We start from the raw sequence: 20043 nt of genomic DNA, 5'->3' as shown, positions 1-20043 counted from the left end.
TCCAGGAGGATTATGGTGTGAGTTTGGCTAGGGAGATGGTAGGAAGGCAGAGAAGTCAGCACACTCTGGAAAATGGGTTGTCATTCTACACATGTGTGCACCAAATGGAGGCCACTTGATTCTGTAGGGTTGCAGCGGGAGTAATGGATACTGGACACAGATTTTAAACATGGCAGGCACCTCATCCCTCTGCTGGTCCGCGACCAACAGTGTCACAGCTGGTGCTCCAAACTTAACCTCTTGGAGGACTACCCAGAGCAATAAAACACACCAGGCTCCTACAAATAAAAAGGGCAGAGAACCCGTGGACACATCCAATCCAGAAAGTCTTCAACCTTGTAGTGGGCACTTAAAAAAAAGGGTCTTAAGAGACACTGTTCCATCAGACGGATACACAGCGGTCCTTGACCTATAAAGCTAACTCGCACATTACACCAAATGTATCTAGGAGAATGTCTGAGCAGAGCCCAGTGCCTGCAGGACACAATACAGGTTAGCCTTGTTTCTACCTTGTAGTGAGGTCAAGGTATGGCCTCCAAGGACATGCCAGGGATCAGCCAGTTTGGAGTGCTACAAAATGAGCACCACTGGTTCTGCAGCAACTGAAAAAGATTGCGAAAAAATAAAAAAAAATTAAAAACAAAACCCTTAAAAAAAAAAAAAAAAGTAAAAAAAAAAAAAAAAGTGTTCGCTCATCTCTGGTTAGAGAATCTGTTTGGTCCCCTAGGACATTGTGTGTTCTTTCTTTTTTTGCCACACACACACTTGGGTTAATCTAGGTTGATCTTACAGCTTTGTTTGCCAGTGGCCAATCTCCTGAAGGCAGCAGCATTTATATACCCGACATCTGTGTGCCTTAATGTACACTTATGAAATATGAATGTGCTACAAGTGCATAAAATGAACATATGTAAACTATAACTATAGGTGCATGTTAAACTGCATAAGGGAAGCACAGTGGCTAAACGGTTAGCAGTTCTGCCTGGCAGTACTAGGGTTGTTGGTTCGAATCCCAACCACGGCACCACCTGCCTGGAGTTTTCATGTTCTCCCTGTGCCTGCGTGGGTTTCCTCTTGGTACTCCAGTTTCCTCCCACACTCCAAAGACATGCTGGTAGGTGAATTGGATCCTGTCTAAATTGGCTGTAGTATGTGCATGTGTGAATGTAAGTTAGGGACCTTAGATTGTACACCCTTTGAGGGTTAGGGACTGATGTGAATGTACAATATATATGTAAAGAGCTGTGTAAATTGACGGTGCTATACAAGTACCTATAATAAATAAGAATACCAGCTGAAAGTTCAAACCAAGATCATTGTGGAAGTACCTGCACTGACTGGTAAAGAAAAAGGAGGGAGAGAGCAGGAGTGGTTAACACTTTACATACAGCCATTGGCTGGGCTCTGGGTTAAAACAGAGAAGCCACAAAAAAAACATGTTTAGGAACATACTTTTATAACTCACATCAAGTTAAGGAATAGATTAGGAGGAAAATAAATACAGACGTTCCAATGAAACATACCCATTTCTGCCTCATTATCGCCAATTCGTCTCAGGTAGCCATGATGCATTGCCTTATTCTCCCACTTTCCAACAGCTACATTGGCACGGAGTGTTTGGGCTTTGACAAGACCATCAATTTTATTGCTTTCCTCTTTAGTCATCCTTGCATTCACTTTGCTAACAATGTCCTGCCAGCTGTTTAAGAGCAGAAAAAGAAAAAAAAAAAAAAAAAAAAAAAAAAAGGACACAAACTTAGGAAAAAGTTGCATTATTAGGTGAATGTTTCAGATGATCTTATTGAAAGTACTATGCAATCAGATTACTCTACTGCCATGATTGACAAGGTATTACTTCTTCATCAAAGGAAACCCTGCAGAACATCACTCACCAGCAAGAGAGTGGCACCTTGCTCACCCAGCAAGTGAATGAGTAACGTGCAAACCAGTAAATATTTTTTGTGCTCCTCCATCCCACATAGTGACCACATTGTTGGTAGTGGTCACCAGCAATAGGATCACAAGTGTGACATTGGCCTTAAAAACTGACTTTTCCACCCCATTCTCCCGGAATACTCTATACACCGCTTTCTTTGGAGCTTTATTGCAGTTTAGTTGGCAAAACAAACTGATGTATTTCTTGAGAGAGTCATTTTTTGTCCCCACAGACAGTTTCACTCATTTCAGTTGTTTCTGCCACAACCAGATATTTAAACATGATGTACGACCATCAAACGGCTAAAACAAAGTTAACATACATCTGCAAGAGTTACTCTGCCAAATGATAGGTCTTCCAAACGATGTTGATCCAGTTCTTAGATTTACAAAACCTGGCTTGACAGGAGTGCCAAGCTGGTGACTCGATTTTTTGTACTGTTCAGCAATTTGGCTCAACCACCTCCTTTTACTGATCCTGTGGGTGGACATTGAAGGAGCAGCAGCAGATTGATATGATCACTCCTCTGCTCTCAGTATACTCTCCATCATTATATATTAATGCAATACACCTAATTGGCCCATAATTGCTGCCCTTATCTCTGCCAGTCTCTTAGTTTTCTGAGGATATCAAGATGTCAATATCAAGTCAAATATAATTTTAATTACTAAACTGATTTTTTTTTTTCACTGAACACAGCTGCTTTAAAATTGAAGGTTCTGATATCTGTCGCTACATAGAGGACACGTAGGAAATGGCAATCGAAAATGGGGCTCTGCAGTCATGTCAACAAATCAGTTTTTTCAAAAGATAGTAGCCATTTGCATTATTAGTTATTTCTGGCCAATACTATAAATACATTACTAGGTATTATGATAGATAGATTTATTTAAAAAAAAATTTGCTAGGAATTCAAGTAAAAACATTGTTTCATTATTTTTATTTGTGTGCCAAGCATTACAACTGGAGGTCATACCAAGATCTTAACACTGGGGGCTCCATCTTAAGCCTAGTACACACATTCAGTTATTTTCGTTCAGCCCGCTGGACGCCAAGAGGTTGCAGTACTAAGTGATGTTAACACAGAACACAAAGGCATAGTGGAAGAGTTTGCTGACATGGGAACCCAGCCCACCGCGCCAACCCCACTAGAACACACTAATCTTGATCGGATACTGGTTTTCCAGTATGTCCCTTCGATTGACGTCAGTCGCTAGACTAGCTTCTGTTGGAAGGACAGCTGAACACGCGGTCCAAATGTAGGCCAATTCAATTTGGGTCATGGGATCATGCAAAGTACTGCAGTTTTATCCTTCTGTTATTGACGGTTAACAATGAATATCTTTAGAAAAAAAAAAAAACACAAATGACTTATATTATATATTCAACAGCATCATCACTCAGACACACTCCTAGAAGGCCAAATGAACAAAGTGATGGTAGATGTGGTTCTCAGTGCCTTTCTGTTGGGAAACTAATGAATTGACAACTATAACTTGTATACAGTAGCCAACAGTTATCAGCATGGACAACATAGAAAAGTAATATCAAACCCATAGCAAGTTTTATGTAGACTTCCATCTTCCTGAAAATGCTTCTTACCTGCCTGCCACGTTGACCTGCTTACTTCAATACTTTGAACTGCTAAATTGGAAACATATGCACATAAAAACTTCTGACTTCTCTCCGACTTTACTAATCACCTTACTGTTCCAGGTCCGTCAATCAATGCATTAAAGTACAGAACACCAAGGAACTAGGGTTTTAGAGATCATTAATGACAGTTCCTATATTTCTCTCATGGAAAGTTTGCTTTAAAGCATTTACAGTCACCCCAGACTGAAAGTTCTCCAATGCCGATTAATTGAGGAAAATATAGCAATCTTCAGTCTTAAGCTTCTTAATTAAAACAGGCTTAATGAAGGCTTTTCTTGACACTGCTGCTGTGTCAACAATAACAAGAAAAAAAAACGCAACTTTCATTACAGTTCCTGGCACAAATTCACCAGCATGCAGCAGAAGAAAGTGATAGGACAGGTCTTTACAGATCTACCAGCTGGGAAAACTTGCTTATGGATTTGTTCTCTGAAAATAGTTCAATCAACAAACTGCTTGGAGGCTTAAACAAAGGGTAACAATACTCTTCATCAGCAAGACTGGTATGCGGGTTTCATCAGATGTTTAAGAGGAAGGTTGGCAAACCACAGAGAAAGCCACAAATCATTTCTAGTAGAGAGATGCCTCACTAAACACCTAATTGCTGGGCTAAGCAAAGCCTAAATGGGTGCCAGGAGAAGAATATGATCCTTCCTATAGACTCCTGTACAAGAATAACTTCATCATACTAATGCCATCACAGTGGCCAATGATCTGTCTTTTTTAAACCCAAAAGTGTAATATATTATAGCTAAAAGTGATTAGATCTGGCAATAGTACTTGTTTTCTTTTTTTCAATTGTTTTTTCTTCATTTTCACCTGGTATGGAATAACACTGTTGCTGGATGGCTACACTGACTTCCCCACTTGATTTGTAGAGACATTGTTGTCACCCAGGCTGGGCCACAAGCATGTCTGCCTTGTTACATGATGGCTTTTGGGATTACTAGTTTATATGAGATTTTTCTTCTTCGGTGCAGCTCACAGGAAGTTACCAGGACATTGTACTTCCAGCAAAATCAGGTATTTTCTGTACTTGCCGAAATAATCTTAGCCTGAAAAAAAAAATGAAAAACTAATGCAGACACCACATCCACTTCTTGGCTTTAGTTATGCTTTAAACACCTTTTATTTTTTCAGTGCCGGTTCACATATATGCAGATTGAATGTGGTTTAAACCGCATCCAATCCACAGGACACATGAAATAACATTGCTTGCTAGGGTGTCTATTCACATATGTCCGATGCACTGGCAGTGCAGATTGAAAAAGAGTCCTTTCCAATTTCTGAGCAGTGCAGTCTGGTTCAGGTGAGGATTACAGGCTATTGACTTCTATGGGAACAGTTTCTAAACCGCACATGTGTGAACAGGATAAAATACTGACCTGAACCTGATGTAAACCTGGCCTGAACTGCTGAACAATTACTGTAACTATTAGCTGTGAGAGCTGAACTTCAATCCACACATGTGTGAATCAGCACTGAAGGATACCATATGTAGAAACACCCCCTATGCCTTCCAACTACCCCAAGCTGTAGCATCCCATGCAGGTGCTCACATTTCAGCTGATAAAAATACATTGCCCGTGGTACCGCTGCCCGCACACTAATATCAAGTACACTTGAATGGTACGTTGCTCCTGCAATACTGGTCCATCTCTACAAGTCTCTGGGATGCCAATGCAAATATGAAGAGCGGTTTGTCATTTGTGAACTTGTCTTTTAAATGAGTATGCTTTGATTTTTATGTTAAAAACATTTGAGTATGACGGCAAGTTAAAAGCAATTGTCAAGCAATCTTCTCAAAAACTGATCCACTCTGCTGTAAAATCATCCTGCATATTTTGCCTTTCCTATGAAATTTCCATTTTGCCTATATTATGACAGAAAGAGGAGCCTTAAAAAAAAAAAAATGTAGGTGCTAAGGAGTTCAGTCTGCTAGAGGAACCCTAGAGAACTCCATTGTCACTTCTAGATGCAAGATAGATAACCCTTTGGTTAGGAGTCCTGCTCCTGGCAGGAAGGGTCATCAGTGGCGATGGTGAGGATAACCCATCTTCCGCAGAATACCTAAAGTCACAGATACAGAAGGTGACAAAGCTCCAGTGAATTCACTTCAGGCAAAAAATGTGTATTCCCCTTGCAAGTAGTTGGCCCATTGATTGACATTTATTATATACAGTCAGGTCCATAAATATTGGGACATCAACACAATTCTAACATTTAGACACCACCACAATGGATTTGAAATGAAACAAACAAGATGTGCTTTAACTGCAGACTGTCAGCTTTAATTTGAGGGTATTTACATCCAAATCAGGTGAACAGTGTAGGAATTACAACAGTTTGCATATGTGCCTCCCACTTGTTAAGGGACCAAAAATAATGGGACAATTGGCTTCTCAGCTGTTTCATGGCCAGGTGTGTGTTATTCCCTCATTATCCCAATTACAATGAGCAGATAATAGGTCCAGAGTTCATTTCAAGTGTGCTATTTGCATTTGGAATCTGTTGCTGTCAATTCTCAAGATGAGATCCAAAGAGCTGTCACCATCAGTGAAGCAAGCCATCATTTGGCTGAAAAAACAAAACAAACCCATCAAACAGATAGCAAAAACATTAGGCGTGGTCAAAATAACTGTTTGGACATTCTTAAAAAGAAGGAACGCACCGGTGAGCTCAGCAACACCAAAAGACCTGGAAGACCACGGAAAACAACTGTGGTGGATGACCGAAGAATTCTTTCCCTGGTGAAGAAAACACCCTTCACAACAGTTGGCCAGATCAAGAACACTCTCCAGGAGGTAGGTGTATGTGTGTCAAAGTCAACAATCAAGAGAAGACTTCACCAGAGTGAATACAGAGGGTTCACCACAAGATGTAAACCATTGGTGAGCCTCAAAAACAGGAAGGCCAGATTAGAGTTTGCCAAACGATATCTAAAAAAGCCTTCACAGTTCTGGAACAACATCCTATGGACAGATGAGACCAAGATCAACTTGTACCAGAGTGATGAGAAGAGAAGAGTATGGAGAAGGAAAGGAACTGCTCATGATCCTAAGCATACCACCTCATCAGTGAAGCATGGTGGTGGTAGTGTCATGGCGTGGGCATGTATGGCTGCCAATGGAACTGGTTCTCTTGTATTTATTGATGATGTGACTGCTGACAAAAGCAGCAGGATGAATTCTGAAGTGTTTCGGGCAATATTATCTGCTTATATTCAGCCAAATGCTTCAGAACTCATTGGACGCCGCTTCACAGTGCAGATGGACAATGACCCAAAGCATACTGCAAAAGCAACCAAAGAGTTTAAGGGAAAGAAGTGGAATGTTATGCAATGGCCAAGTCAATCACCTGACCTGAATCCGATTGAGCATGCATTTCACTTGCTGAAGACAAAACTGAAGGGAAAATGCCCCAAGAACAAGTGGGAGGCACATATGCAAGCTGTTGTAATTCCTACACCGTTCACCTGATTTGGATGTAAATACCCTCAAATTAAAGCTGACAGTCTGCAGTTAAAGCACATCTTGTTCGTTTCATTTCAAATCCATTGTGGTGGTGTATAGAGCCAAAAATGTTAGAATTGTGTCGATGTCCCAATATTTATGGACCTGACTGTAAATGAAAGAACCTTGAGAACTAAAAAGCGCCATTGCCTGGGCCACCTCCCCCTTCACAATCCATCATTAGTCAGTGTAAAATGTATATTTGCAGCACCACTGCATTCTGCCAGTGGTGCATAGGCAAGGAAAATGCAAGGTCTTGGTCCTGAGGAATTCAGACCTGCTAAAATCTTGCAAAAAGATGCTCTTGCATTGGACTGGAAGGTCTTCTGGCAAGATTTTGTCTGCTCTGAATTATCCAGAAATCCTGATGTCATGCCCAGAGATACAAAAAGTAGGGGTAAGCCAAGTACAAATCTCAGGTTAAACTTACCAACGCTAGGTGATTTGTAGGAGGGGAGGACCCAGGCAAGTTCAGGGGACTTTGCATTTTACTGTAAGGTCCACTTTAAAAAGATGCATTTTTATTCATTAGTGATGAAGCTTTACCATTTGTGAGTTTTACCTTTTTGGCAATAGTTATAACTTCAAATCTTTCAGTTTTCCCTCCAGAAAACTCCCTTACACTTCATATCACCTACAGGTTTACCCATTTGAATTTGTGAAAAGAGATCACAAAGATAACAATGAAGAACTACAGACTGTTCCACTGTGGCCCACTTTTATGCTGTTCCCAAACTCTTATCTACTTTTAGAGCACAAAGAACAATTTTGGGCAGGAAAACCATCTACTGACACTGAATTTGTGCAGAATCAAGGAGGACACTGGATAGTTTGGTGGGGGACAGTAATAACCATTTCTCTTGCACTTCTTATCATATATGCAACAAATTAGAGATATCCATGCGTCAACTATAACAACTTTCCAGAAAAAAAGCCAAGCCACTATTAACATACTTCCGGGATGTACAGCGCTGCTAAAAAAAAAAATAATAAAAAAAAAAAAAAATTAAATTGCCCCTTTCCTGGGTTTTTTTTTTGCATATTTGTAAAACTTAAAATGATTCAGATCATCAAATTTTATTACACAAAAGATAACCTGAGTAAATACAAAATGCAGTTTTTAAAATGATGATTTCATATATTAAAAAAGCTGTCCAAATGTGCCCGGCCCTACGTGAAAAAGTAAATGTCGCACTCCACCCCCCCCCCCCATCCTTGTTGAATCATGAATGGACGGATTAACCACTGATTTTTGGAAAGCTCGAGTTAAATTTCACTTGCCACACCCAGGCCTGATTACTGCCAGACCTGTTGAATCAAGAAATCACTTGAATAAAAGCTGTCTGACAAAGTCAAGCACTCTAAAAGGTCACAAGAAACACACCATTTGGAGTGGCCTAGTCAAAGTCCAGACTTAAATCCAATTCAGATGCTGTGACCTAAACAGGCCATTCATGCTCGAAAACCGTCGAATGCGGCTGAATGAAATCAATTCTGCAAAGAGTGGGCCAAAATTCCTCATCAGCAATGTGAAAGAGTCATTGCCAGTTATCACAAACACTTGATTGCAACTGTTGCCGCCAAGGGTGACACAACCAGCTATTAGGTTTAGGGGGGCAGTTACTTTTTCACATGGGGCCAGACAGGTTTGGACTTTTTTCCCCTTAATAAAAGGAAATCATTTAAAAACTGCATTTTGTATTTACTCAGGTTATCTTTGTGTAATATTAAAATTTTTTGATAATCTGAATCATTTAAGTTTGACAAATATGCAAAAAAAAAAAAAAAAATCAGGAAGGGGGTAAAACTTTCGCAGCACTGTATATGCAGGCAAAAAGAATAACTAGACAAGTCAGTAGATGACATGTAAGATTATGTGCAATGTATCATAAAAAGTATAATCTGTAGTTCTTTCAGATATTACCAACAGGGTTTTTTTTTCTTTTTAACCAATAAAACTGGTGACATTTTTATCCACTGTTGTCATAGTTATTTATCCCTAGTGCTGAATTTAAAAGCCCAAAATAATTTCTGGCAATTTGATTTAAGTAATCCACTGAGACCAGAATACAGTAAGCGCCTCACTGGGTCACTGGGAGTGTACATTCTAGTTTAACAGATAGAAAACTAAAAACTTTTTTTTTTTTTTTAATTGACAGGCAACAACATATAATTGGTGTTTTGGGAGCTCCTCTTCTGCAACACATGTAGGAGTCCTCAGATCACCAAAAGGGAGACAGATGGACCAGTGAACTTCAGAAGGGTCTGGAAAGGTACAATAAAGGACTGGTCATACAGCAAAGGACTGGTCACACAGCAAAGGACTGGTCACACAGCAAAGGACTGGTCACACAGCAAAGGACTGGTCACACAGCAAAGGACTGGTCACACAGCAAAGGACTGGTCACACAGCAAAGGACTGGTCATACAGCAAAGGCTAGTCAAGTGGGCTGGGCTTAGTTTAAAGCTAAACTTAGGGAAAACTTATAAGCAAAAAAGATGACACGCATACAGAGAGTTGTTTTACCTGCTAAATCAATCATTTGCATTCCGGTCTGTCCGATCCTCATATTTACACAATCCTGCCATACAGCACAACCTATAGGGACAGGATTTTCCTTGGCTGCATATTCACTTTTATATCCTCTCCCCCACCCCCTGCCTGTGTTTGGACAGTGAAAGTAGAAATGGCACATTGAAGAGCTCATCTCTCCCTCACTCTTCTCTCTCGTCTTATTTGTCTGCTCTTGCAGCTGAACAGATTGGCTCCTTGTGCTGCTTCTCCTTCCCGTCACTGAGCTCTGCTGTACAGGGGATTGAAAGACCAGATCAAACTCATGTACACGGCGTGCATTTAAACACAAATTAGTTTATAACCAAAAATTATGATTTTTCACAATTTCTTTGAAATTTATGGGGTTTTTTTTAGACATACTGTCACCCTAGCAGTACAGTGTCACCATAGTGACACTGTACTACTTGTAGGGGGTATTGAAGATTTTTTTTTTTTTTTTTTTTTACACTGACTGCTTTTACACCCATAAAGGCTGAAAAAACAATCATTTCTGCTTCTCTCTGGCTGCATTCAAGCAGCCATTGAGAAATATTGTACGAGGTGTGATTGGTCACAGCTTGTCACATGGTACAAGGCTGTTGTGACTAGCCTTGTACCATGTGATCATTCACAGATTACACACATAGTTTGCAATGATGTCAGAAGTAACATCTTGCTTACTACTATTCCTGTGATCACTGATTGGCCAATCAGTGATTACATGATCGGGACCTCACACAGAGCTCCCATACAGTGATTGGTGTTCTGCTGTGCCCAGAGGACACAGCGGGCACCAGATCGCAGTGCCATGTGCTCCCAGGGAGCGCACACAAGCATGGAAGCGTGGAGGATGTTTATAAATGGCCACCCACTCCTGCACTGCTCCCGTCCGGCTGTTTATGTACATGGGCTGGACGGGAAGTGTTTAATCTTTGGTTTATATGGATATATGGGGCCTTTGAGGAATAGTTAAAGAGCACCTGTACTAAATCAAAACCAACACTATGTGGGTGTCTTTGTAGGTTGTAATAAAGACAGGGATGTAGCAGAAGTGGAAGTCTGCCTTACGGCAAGTGAAGATGGGAGTCACGAGTGACACAATGCGGAGTGAAAAGAGCTATTCCAGTAGTTGATCGTGGTCTGTGGAAAATCCCCAGAGTTCCCAGTTATCTTTACTAATACCTGAAGGCCTTGAGCCATCAAACCCACCACCTGCTGTAAGATATGGAGTGCAGCTGCACCATAGACACAATTGCAGCTCAATCCACACAGAAGATTTGGGGTAAGGAAAAAAGAATAAAGCCTTAACCATATCCACAACAGCTACCAATGTAGAAGCAGGTGTGAATATGAAGTCTGGGGAACCCACCAGAGAACCACTGTCACAGGTTATTCATGGTCTGCTATACTGCAAGGGAACAAAGGCTATTAAAGCAGTCAAGTTTGCTGCTGGGTGTTTCAGAGTTGGTAAAATCACAAATCAATTTAATATGTGATAAAGTAGACTAGAAAGGGATTAATCAGCATGCAGACTTGAGTCACAGCAATAAGGATAAAGGATTAGGCACAGGGAGAGAAAGAAGAAAGAAAAATAATAATAATGCCGCTCTTAACCACACACCTGTGAACCGGCACTTGTTCTTTGGCAGCTAGAACATTCGCGGTGGGCATTTTTCTTCCCAGAGCTCTTGGCAGGTCAGGCAGGGCTCCTCTGTGAACGGCTGGGTGCTGGGGTGGCTGCTGGACATGTGGCGACACAGCTGGCTTCTCATCCTGCAAAATGTAAAAGCAGCGGGAAGTCGGCGCTGAAGCTGAAATACAACTAGCTTTCTGCACAGCAGCTAATAGTCTATGACATATGTCCACAACCTTTATCCGCACATAAGCCACATTCAGATAAGCCTGGCTTTTGTCAGTGGATAGAATGACTTAATGAACCTGTGCAGTGACCATGCAAGGCACAGCAACAGGTTCACTAGCCCCTCCCTCTTAGATTGTAAGCTCCAAGGACCCTCCTAACCCTCTTGTATTGAACTGTATTGTCTCCCGTTATATTGTAAAGCTTGTGAATTGTAAAGCGCTGAGCAAACTGTTAGCGCTATATAAATCCTGCATAATAAATAAATAACTGCAGCCCTACCAGCAGCTTATGTTTACCCTCCCTTTGCTCCCCCACCCCACCCAAGAGGAAAAAAACCCCAAAAGCACACAATACTTAGGGGGTATTGGTTCGCACCATGTGCCATGTGAGCACCCCTCAATCTCTCCCCCCTTTCTCCATTTACGGATACAATGCTCTAACATGGGATGACGAGTTTTTTTTTTTGTCTGCATGGTCCCGGTGACCACAGAGCTGCAATGAAGTTGAGGGAAGGGTAATTGTAAACTTCCTACGGGGCCATGGTTGTTTCCATGGTACTTTTGCTTTACACGCAATACCCTATACCACTTCTAGTGCTGCTCAAGGTGCTCTAAAGAAAAAAAGGAAAAATAAAAAACCAGGTCCAGGTGCATTACAACAATGTAAGGATGCATGCTGTGTTATGCTTCATCCAGAAAGCAGTGCAGTGAAGTATGAGGGGATGAGAGACGCGGAACACCACTAGCTCAACAGATGAAGAGAAATGAGAATGGCCTCACCAATGAGCTCATGGCTGACGCAGTTCACATCTCTTCACCTGTTGAGCTAGTAGTGTGTGACGTCTTTCATCCCCTCATGCTGCACTGCTTTTGCTTTGCACTTCAAGGCAAAAGCAAAGGTTTACTTTTAAGACCAACCAAAATTGTCCTCTTAGCTTGGAGTTAAAATGCTCAAAAGAGCATCAAGTGCAGCCAACATGTTTCAGGGGGAGAGGCTTTCCCCTTTTTAAAGTGGAGTTCCACCTGAAAATTTTTTTAAAAAAATAAGTCAGCAGCTACAAATACTGTAGCTGCTGACTTTTAAAATACAGACACTTACCTGTCCCTTGGTCCAGGGGTGTCCTCACCACTGCTGGTTTCACTGGCCATCTTCTCTCTGGCGCCCGCATCTTCAGTGTGGGCACCCAGCTGTGACAGTTTGGGGCTTCACAGCTGGGTGCCCTCTGTACATGCGCGAGAAGCACTGCGCTTTGTGAATGGCCCCATAGTCTTCTGGGACCGGTCACGTGTCCCAGAAGACTACAGGGAGGGGAGGGCAACTTCCACTTCTGATCGCCTAGGTTATCGCAGTAAGAGTGGGTACCTATCAAATTTGGATACCCCCCCACACTCCCCAAAGATGCCATTCCTTAACGGTGAGCGAAGGATGGATGAAGCCTTAAAGCAGAACTTCCCCTTTTGGGTGGAGCTCCACTTTAAGGCTTAAAGTAGAACATTTTTCATTTTGGATAGAGCAAGCACTGGTTGTAACCCTTCAGATTTTTTTTTTCTGCCATATGTGTGCCATTGCAGAGATTTCCTCTCACTTCTTGTCCCACAACCAAACTAGTGTTCCCATTGGAAGATTTCCCCTCTATTACTTTTCTGGGGACAACCCAAAATTTTATTTTACTTCCACTTTCAAAAAATAATGTTACAGGACAAAGAGGATGCATCTCTTAACGGGGACATAGACAGAGGTAAAAACTGACTGAGGTTCTAATCCCTCTCTACTCAAACTCAAAAAAGTTTACCCTTTAGTTATGCTTTAAAGCACTGAGGTCATTAGACTCATGCTGGAATGCACTAGAGGCCCTTTATTAAGGCTTGTCAAAGAACCAGCATCTCCTAACAGCACTAAGAGCTTAGCCATCCGCAAATCATGCCAATAGGAGTCGCTAGTCTTTATCAAGCCTTAGAGAATGGTCATACATGGTTCGAAAATCAGACCTAAGAATAAAATCGGCCAATTTTCGCTCTGTTAGTGGGGCAATGGCTATGATTTTCATGGTTCCTCTCCATTTCATTTATCAGGCATGCTGGAAAATTTGTGAAAAACTACAGATTTTCGAAATCATCGGTGGCACCATCGGATTACAGAACGAATGATGTTTTCGATCGAAAAAACGGTTGGAATTTGACCCATGTATGGCCTGCTTTAGAGAATGGCCAGCAGAGCCCTTAGTGCTGTTAGGAAATGTCAGTCTTTATCAAGCCTTAGCAAAAAGACCTCTGAAGCATTACATCGTGATTCTAACAACCACTGCTCAAGCCCTGAAGGGAGGCTCCACACATACACACCCCAAACATTTATACAGCGGACATCCCTCCAAAATTGTGGAGTTCAGGTGACTGACTCCTATTCACATAATCATCCCCCCCCCCCCCCCCATTTACTCCCCTCACCTGCTCTCCCTCACAGTTCATAACTCCTCAACAGCCAACAAGAACACCCAGCATTTCTGGTATGGCAAAGCATGTGACCTGCTCCCTTGGGCATTGCCTGGGCTTGGCAGTCAAACTGCTAGGCCCATGCATTGGCACATTGCATGGGGAGTGATGTCAACAACTAATCTAAGGGCAGGAGCTGCGTGAAGCCACATAAAATGAGTATAAGGGTTTCGGGGGGGACCTTTCCAGAAACACTGTCACCCTGTCCCACATGAGCCAGATGACCAGGTCTCTTTAGTGCCGTTAATACTATAGCATGTGGTTAGACTCAGCACGTGAGTGGCTTTCATGCTAATGGTGGATACATTAGATCAATCTATTTACATAATGATTACTCTATTTTTCATATCACAGATTGATACGAAGTAGCAATCTTCCGGATTAAGCTCATTGTGAAACGCATTGAAGAAATTACTTCCCTACATTGTGAATATATTGCATTTTTCTGTACCTACCTAAAAATAGACATTCTAAATCAATTTTATACATTTGTAGATTTTGTTGGCACCTCAAAAGTCCAATTAGGCTATATTGAGAGAAGTGGTGCCCGAGCACCCTCCCATCAGCATATAAATATATACTTTGTAGACAATTGTGCATTTCTGACCTTGTGGCAGAATACATTTTTAAAAGTGGTTGTAACCCCAAAACAGCATTCTTTTGAACAGTTTGGTAGATAATGTTATTATAACCAAATTCACATTGCGTATACCTCTCAAAAATTCATGCTTATCCTCAGAAATCTACCAATCTGTGGGCGTGACATAGCACCAAAGCTTGGGGGGGTGGGGGGAGACCTTAAAAAAAAAAAAAAAAAAATCACACTATTCCCCTCCCACCTAATCATAGTCTCTCTCCCTGATTTGTCTTGCTCTGACATCTCTCTCACTCTCTCTGACGAGTCTCCCTCTGATGTCTCTCTCTCTCCCCCCCTCTGAGGCGTCTCCCTCTGATGTCTCTCTCTCCGACATCTCTCTCCCCCTCTCTGACTGCTGTGTCTCCCTCTGACATCTCTCTCCCTCTGCATTCTCCGCTGACTCAGTGAGCTTTGTACTTGGATCTCTGGAAGAGAGAGGGAAGTGAAAGCAAACTCTGCTCCAATCTCAGTCACAGCGAGGTACACAACAGACGCACCCCATTCACACAGGCTCAGGCATGTGTCTAATTACACAAGCTGTCAAAAGGATAAGGGGCATGGCGCCACCATTTTTTTTTCATGTTTTTTTTTTAAATCAGGAGAGCAGGGAGGATTAAAGGATGACAGGCTGCTGTTCTACCTGCCATACTATGCACAAATGATTTGTGCCCTTGTTCTTTGTTAGATTTAGTGTTAAGATTGGACTTTCCAGGTTTACAACCACTTTAAGGTGCCACCAGGCACTTTCATTTGTTTTAAAATGGAAATGTGTGAATATAACTTGAAACAACTATTTATTGACAGAAACGTCCAAAATTACCTCCTTGTGGCCTTGCAGGCTGTTAACTGTCCTGGTAAATTTCCCCATGTGGCTGTTATTGTGTGCTCCCAGTCCCAGGGCTACCAGATGTGCAGTGGGACTATGAAGCAAAGAATCGCTCTGTGATGTGGTCTGTGCCTGGGAAGCCTGCTTTACATGTTGGGCTGCCCCTCCAGGGACACGGTCTTCCCTCCTGTCATTTCTCAGGGAGCTCTGGGGCACCCGAGCCAAAGGTTTGTTCAGATTCTGAATAAGAAGACTGGAGTTAGAGAGCAGAATACTGTGAAGAGAATAGCTTAGACACAGATACCCCTGGCTATCACATCTGGCCTACACAACTGTTATTGTGCCTCTAGCCCAGCTCACCTTGTCTCTGTATTACAAATAAAACCTAGATTTTCAGCCTAGAGCAAAGCCAACCACACTGCAGATGAATTCATAAAATATTAACACCCCACAGCACATAAGAATACAACTCGTCAGGAAGAAAAAAAAAAAAAAAAAAACTCTGCATTAATGTGTAATTCTACTGTTGAGTAAAAGAACAGTACAGTTTCACAAATAACGTTTCCTTGCTTATTCATATGCATTTTTTTTTCTATTTCTTCACTTATGCCCTGAAAAAAAAAAAAAAAAGGATATGTGTTCTACCAACAGATATCCTCCGTGGCAATAAAACATGACCACACTTTCTCTTACATACACATCAGCATTGCATGATTTGTCTCTTAACTTACCAAGTGTGCAAATATTTTGCCAGTTACTGAAGCCATTCATAGGAAATATGAAGAGATTAAATGCAATACTAAATTGTAGACCGATAGAACTATATCTTGATGCAGAGTCTATCTTTAAATCAGAAGTATAGCTAAAAATCAGTTTCAGCCCTACAGCTTTATTGACCTAACTTACCTGCAATAGAATATGTCCCATGTCATACAGGCTGCTGAATCCTGTAGAAATTTACACTTCAGGGATGCTCTGTTCTCTTCCTGTACCTGATCTACCAGCACTGTGGGGGTTAATAGCTTCCAGTCTCTGGGCTGGTCTGAATTCAACAGAAAAAAATCTTGGCAAGGCCTGCCTCCTCCTCCCCTATTGAGAATGTCTCTAATTGATTTTACTGCCTATAACACAATCTGTGACTTATTAGAACCCCCCCCCCCCCCCCCCCGCCCATTCACAAATGGTGTTACATGAAGTGAAAGAAATGATAGAAATTCTCTCAATGGATGAGAAAGCAGGAGAGCTTGGTCAGCATCAGAACATTTTCTATTGCTTTCAGCCCAAATAGTCAAAGCCAATAACACCCCCCCCCACCCCATCCTGCACACAGGAAGTTTAGAGACAAGAAGAGGAGGACAGGCATCCCTGCAATGAAGAGGTCTATGGGATCCAGCCACTTGCACAAATGAGGGATATACTTCCTTAGAGGTAAGTTAGGTCAATAAAGCTGTACGGCGAAAAATCATTTTTTGGCTAAGCATTGTACAGTTTCACAAATAAAGATTCCTTGCATTCCTGTATGTCTTTTTCTTTTCTATTTGGTTTTGTGTTGTGGGCCGCTAATATAAATATTATATATATATATATATATATATATATATATATATATATATATATATATATATATATATATATATATATATTTTTTTTTTTTTTTTATTTTTATTTTTTTAATTTATTGTTGAGCACAATGCTCTTAGGTTTAATTATATTTGCATGTCTTGTATCTTGCCCGTGACTTAGATGCAGCAGTTTTAACCCTTCACATAGCATGGATTTTTTTTCCTTTTTATAAGTTATTCCCATTGTTCACTTAAGCACAGCAGGTTTCTTCTTTTTACAAGGTCAGTTCTGATTCCTCTTCTGATCCATTATACATGTATAACAACCCTTGTACTGGATGCCAGTGGAGCCAATAAAAAAACAAAAAACACAAAAAACACACCAAACATAAAACAAAAACACACAAACACACCACTTACCTGTGTATAGGAGGGCAGAGAATGTTGATTTTGTGTGCCCGGGTCTTTGAAACTTGGCATTTTCTTCAAGGCATCCTTCAGCTGTCTGAATTCTTCCATTTGAGCCTAGATGTAGGATGAGGATGATAAGAAATAGTAAGTCAACATAGCATTTCTTCCCATCTGATGGCCACAACTTTACACATACAGTCCACATTACACCATTATATGTGAGCACACAACAAACTAAAGCAGGACCAAAAAAACAGCAGTAAGTATGTGTCACACTGCCCTTCCGGGTCAATGGTGTAAGCATCCCTGAATATGGCCTTTGGGGTTGTCTCACGCCATAACTCACACTTTCTCTCCGTTTTCCCAAACTTTAAAGTTTTACTGCAATAAAATTAGCACCAATAAGAGAGATAAAGGGGGAGAGATACACAAGACAACCAATCAGCTTCTATCTGCAGCTTGTTTAGTTAGGCATTGGAGAGAAGAGATAGAAGATGATTGGATGCACAACTGCTCCAGATTCTGGCTGCTCCAGTCTTGATAAATTCACCCATAATATGCTGACACCTATATCATGAGCCTGTATAAAAAGTTTACTTGTAAGACAAATAACACTGGTACATATAACATAGGATGCATGAAGGTAAAAGACCTTGAGCCTGTAGAACCACTGTAAAGTGATACTAAACCTAAAAACCTTTTTTCCTTAATGCACTACTTGCCCTTACCATCCCCTCCACCCCCCGTCACATCAAGCCCGACTTTGAAATCGTGCAACTTACAGTGAAGTCACACGATTCCAAAGTCGAGTGAGATGCTGATTTCAGGTGCGATTTGCAAGACATCTGACACAGATGTCGCTGCAAATTGCACCAAAAGTAGTACATGTACTACTTTAGAAATCGGTGCGGCTCCGACCAAGTCGGAGCCTCACCGATCTGACTGCTCTAATAGGGTGCAACTTGGCATACAATTTGCAAGTCGCATGGCACGCAAATTGCATGCCAAGTCGCACCCGATGTGACCGGGTTGTTAGGTTCCTTAAGTTCCCTGTGTTCCCCCTTCCCTGTATGAAGAGAAGAGAAGCAGAAAAAGATCACCACTGTGCACAGCTGCATCTCTTCTCCCCTTGCTTCCTCTTCACACAGGGACTCCAAAAGCAGCAGGAGCCATTGACGCTTGCTGCTGTCAATCATGCGCAGTGAAGAGTAAGGGTGGTTAAGTCCCATCGTGTAGGTCTATGGAACATGGCTCCATAGACACACAGGTCAGGAGCAATCGCACAGCATGTGTCCCCTTGCAAACAGCTTGTTATGGGGACACACAAAGAAGAGGAGCCAGAATCACCAGTTGGGGACCCGAGAACAGGAGGATCGGGGCTGCCCTGTGCAATACCACTGCACAGAGCCAGTGAATATAACATGTATGTTTTTTTTTTTTTAATTCGCCTTTACTAACACTTTAAAGCAAGTTGGCCAACTCAGTGAAAATAATGCACTACCTACGTACCTGGTCCAGCAAATACTAAGCATAAAAAAAAAAAAGAAAAAAAAAAAAGTGAATTCCAGATATAGCTATATTATAAAAGGTTGTATTGATCCAGCTTGTGACCACATACAGTATATACCTGGTCAATGTCTCTGGAAGCTGGAAATCTCTGAAGTGAACACCGCTACTCCAGTGATCTCTACTTGCTTCCAGGTCCAGTGCTGAGCAGCCAGCCTGATGCATTGTAAACACAGGAGGTCGGTAGCTTGGGAAAGACACCATTCAGAGAATGCTTCGTATTTTCTGAATTAATGCAAAGGGTCTCTGATTGGAGGAGGTGGAGAACATGACATCACTGCCAAGCTGGATCAATGTAACTGTCTAAAAAAAAAAAAAAAAAAAAAAAAAAAAAACATACCTGGAATCCTTTTTGAGCCAGGATTTAATCTGCAGATCAGGAATTAACCACCACTGACAGCTGTCAATGATCGAAGCTCTTTTGCGGTTTCACATGGCAGTGTATTTGATATGTATTTTAGCACGGCTTTTGCTATGAAGGCTTGTTGTTACAAAAACATCCTAACAGCGCTGTCAGTCAATCTCCCCCACAGCTTATAAAGGATTACAAAAGCATTCCATTTCCTAGAAAGGGTTTATGATTACAGTGGCTCTATCTGTAAACCCCATAAACCAAGGCCAATTATAAAATAACTGGAAGGAAAAAAGGTGTATGGGTACGCAAAGCAGACAACTGTATCTAATCTTCATTAAAACAGTCATTGCTGGGTTCTGGTTGCAAGTAGCAATGACAGTTTCTCTCTTCTACAGTTTACTTGTTAACAACAATAGATCCAATGCATCTTTCTGCAGGTGAGTGTACCTAATGCATACAAATCAAAAGGATTTCTGAAAAACTATTTTTTTTTCAGCTGAGCACGTTTATATATTAATGCCTTACAAGGAAGCTCCATGCTTTATTGTTCAGCAAGTGTTTAGGCATCCCGAAGTGAGCATGAAACATCTCCAAAAAGGTATTGACGAAAAGACAAGAAACGATTTAAAAGGAAAAAAAAAAACAACCCACACATATTAAAAAGTACACATACAACGA

General features: G+C 41.4%; 1 protein-coding gene across 1 annotated transcript in view; it reads right to left on the bottom strand.

Moving 5' to 3' along the window:
• Nucleotides 1-20043, bottom strand: part of LOC149447428 (uncharacterized) — a 123031-nt gene that overhangs the window by 43679 nt on the left and 59309 nt on the right. The window contains exons 7-10 of the mRNA XM_089652547.1: nt 17454-17558; nt 15466-15711; nt 11280-11431; nt 1524-1699 (exon numbers count right to left, since the gene is read on the bottom strand). Of these exons, the coding sequence (XP_089508673.1) occupies nt 1524-1699; nt 11280-11431; nt 15466-15711; nt 17454-17558 (679 nt within the window). The remainder of the gene's footprint in view (nt 1-1523; nt 1700-11279; nt 11432-15465; nt 15712-17453; nt 17559-20043) is intronic.

Source organism: Staurois parvus, unplaced genomic scaffold (genome assembly GCF_062004578.1).
Source record: "Staurois parvus isolate SC_StPar_1 unplaced genomic scaffold, SC_StPar_1.0 ptg000686l, whole genome shotgun sequence".
Taxonomy (NCBI): domain Eukaryota; kingdom Metazoa; phylum Chordata; class Amphibia; order Anura; family Ranidae; genus Staurois; species Staurois parvus.
Note: the sequence above shows the minus strand (reverse complement) of the source record. Positions and strands in the feature narration are given on the sequence as shown.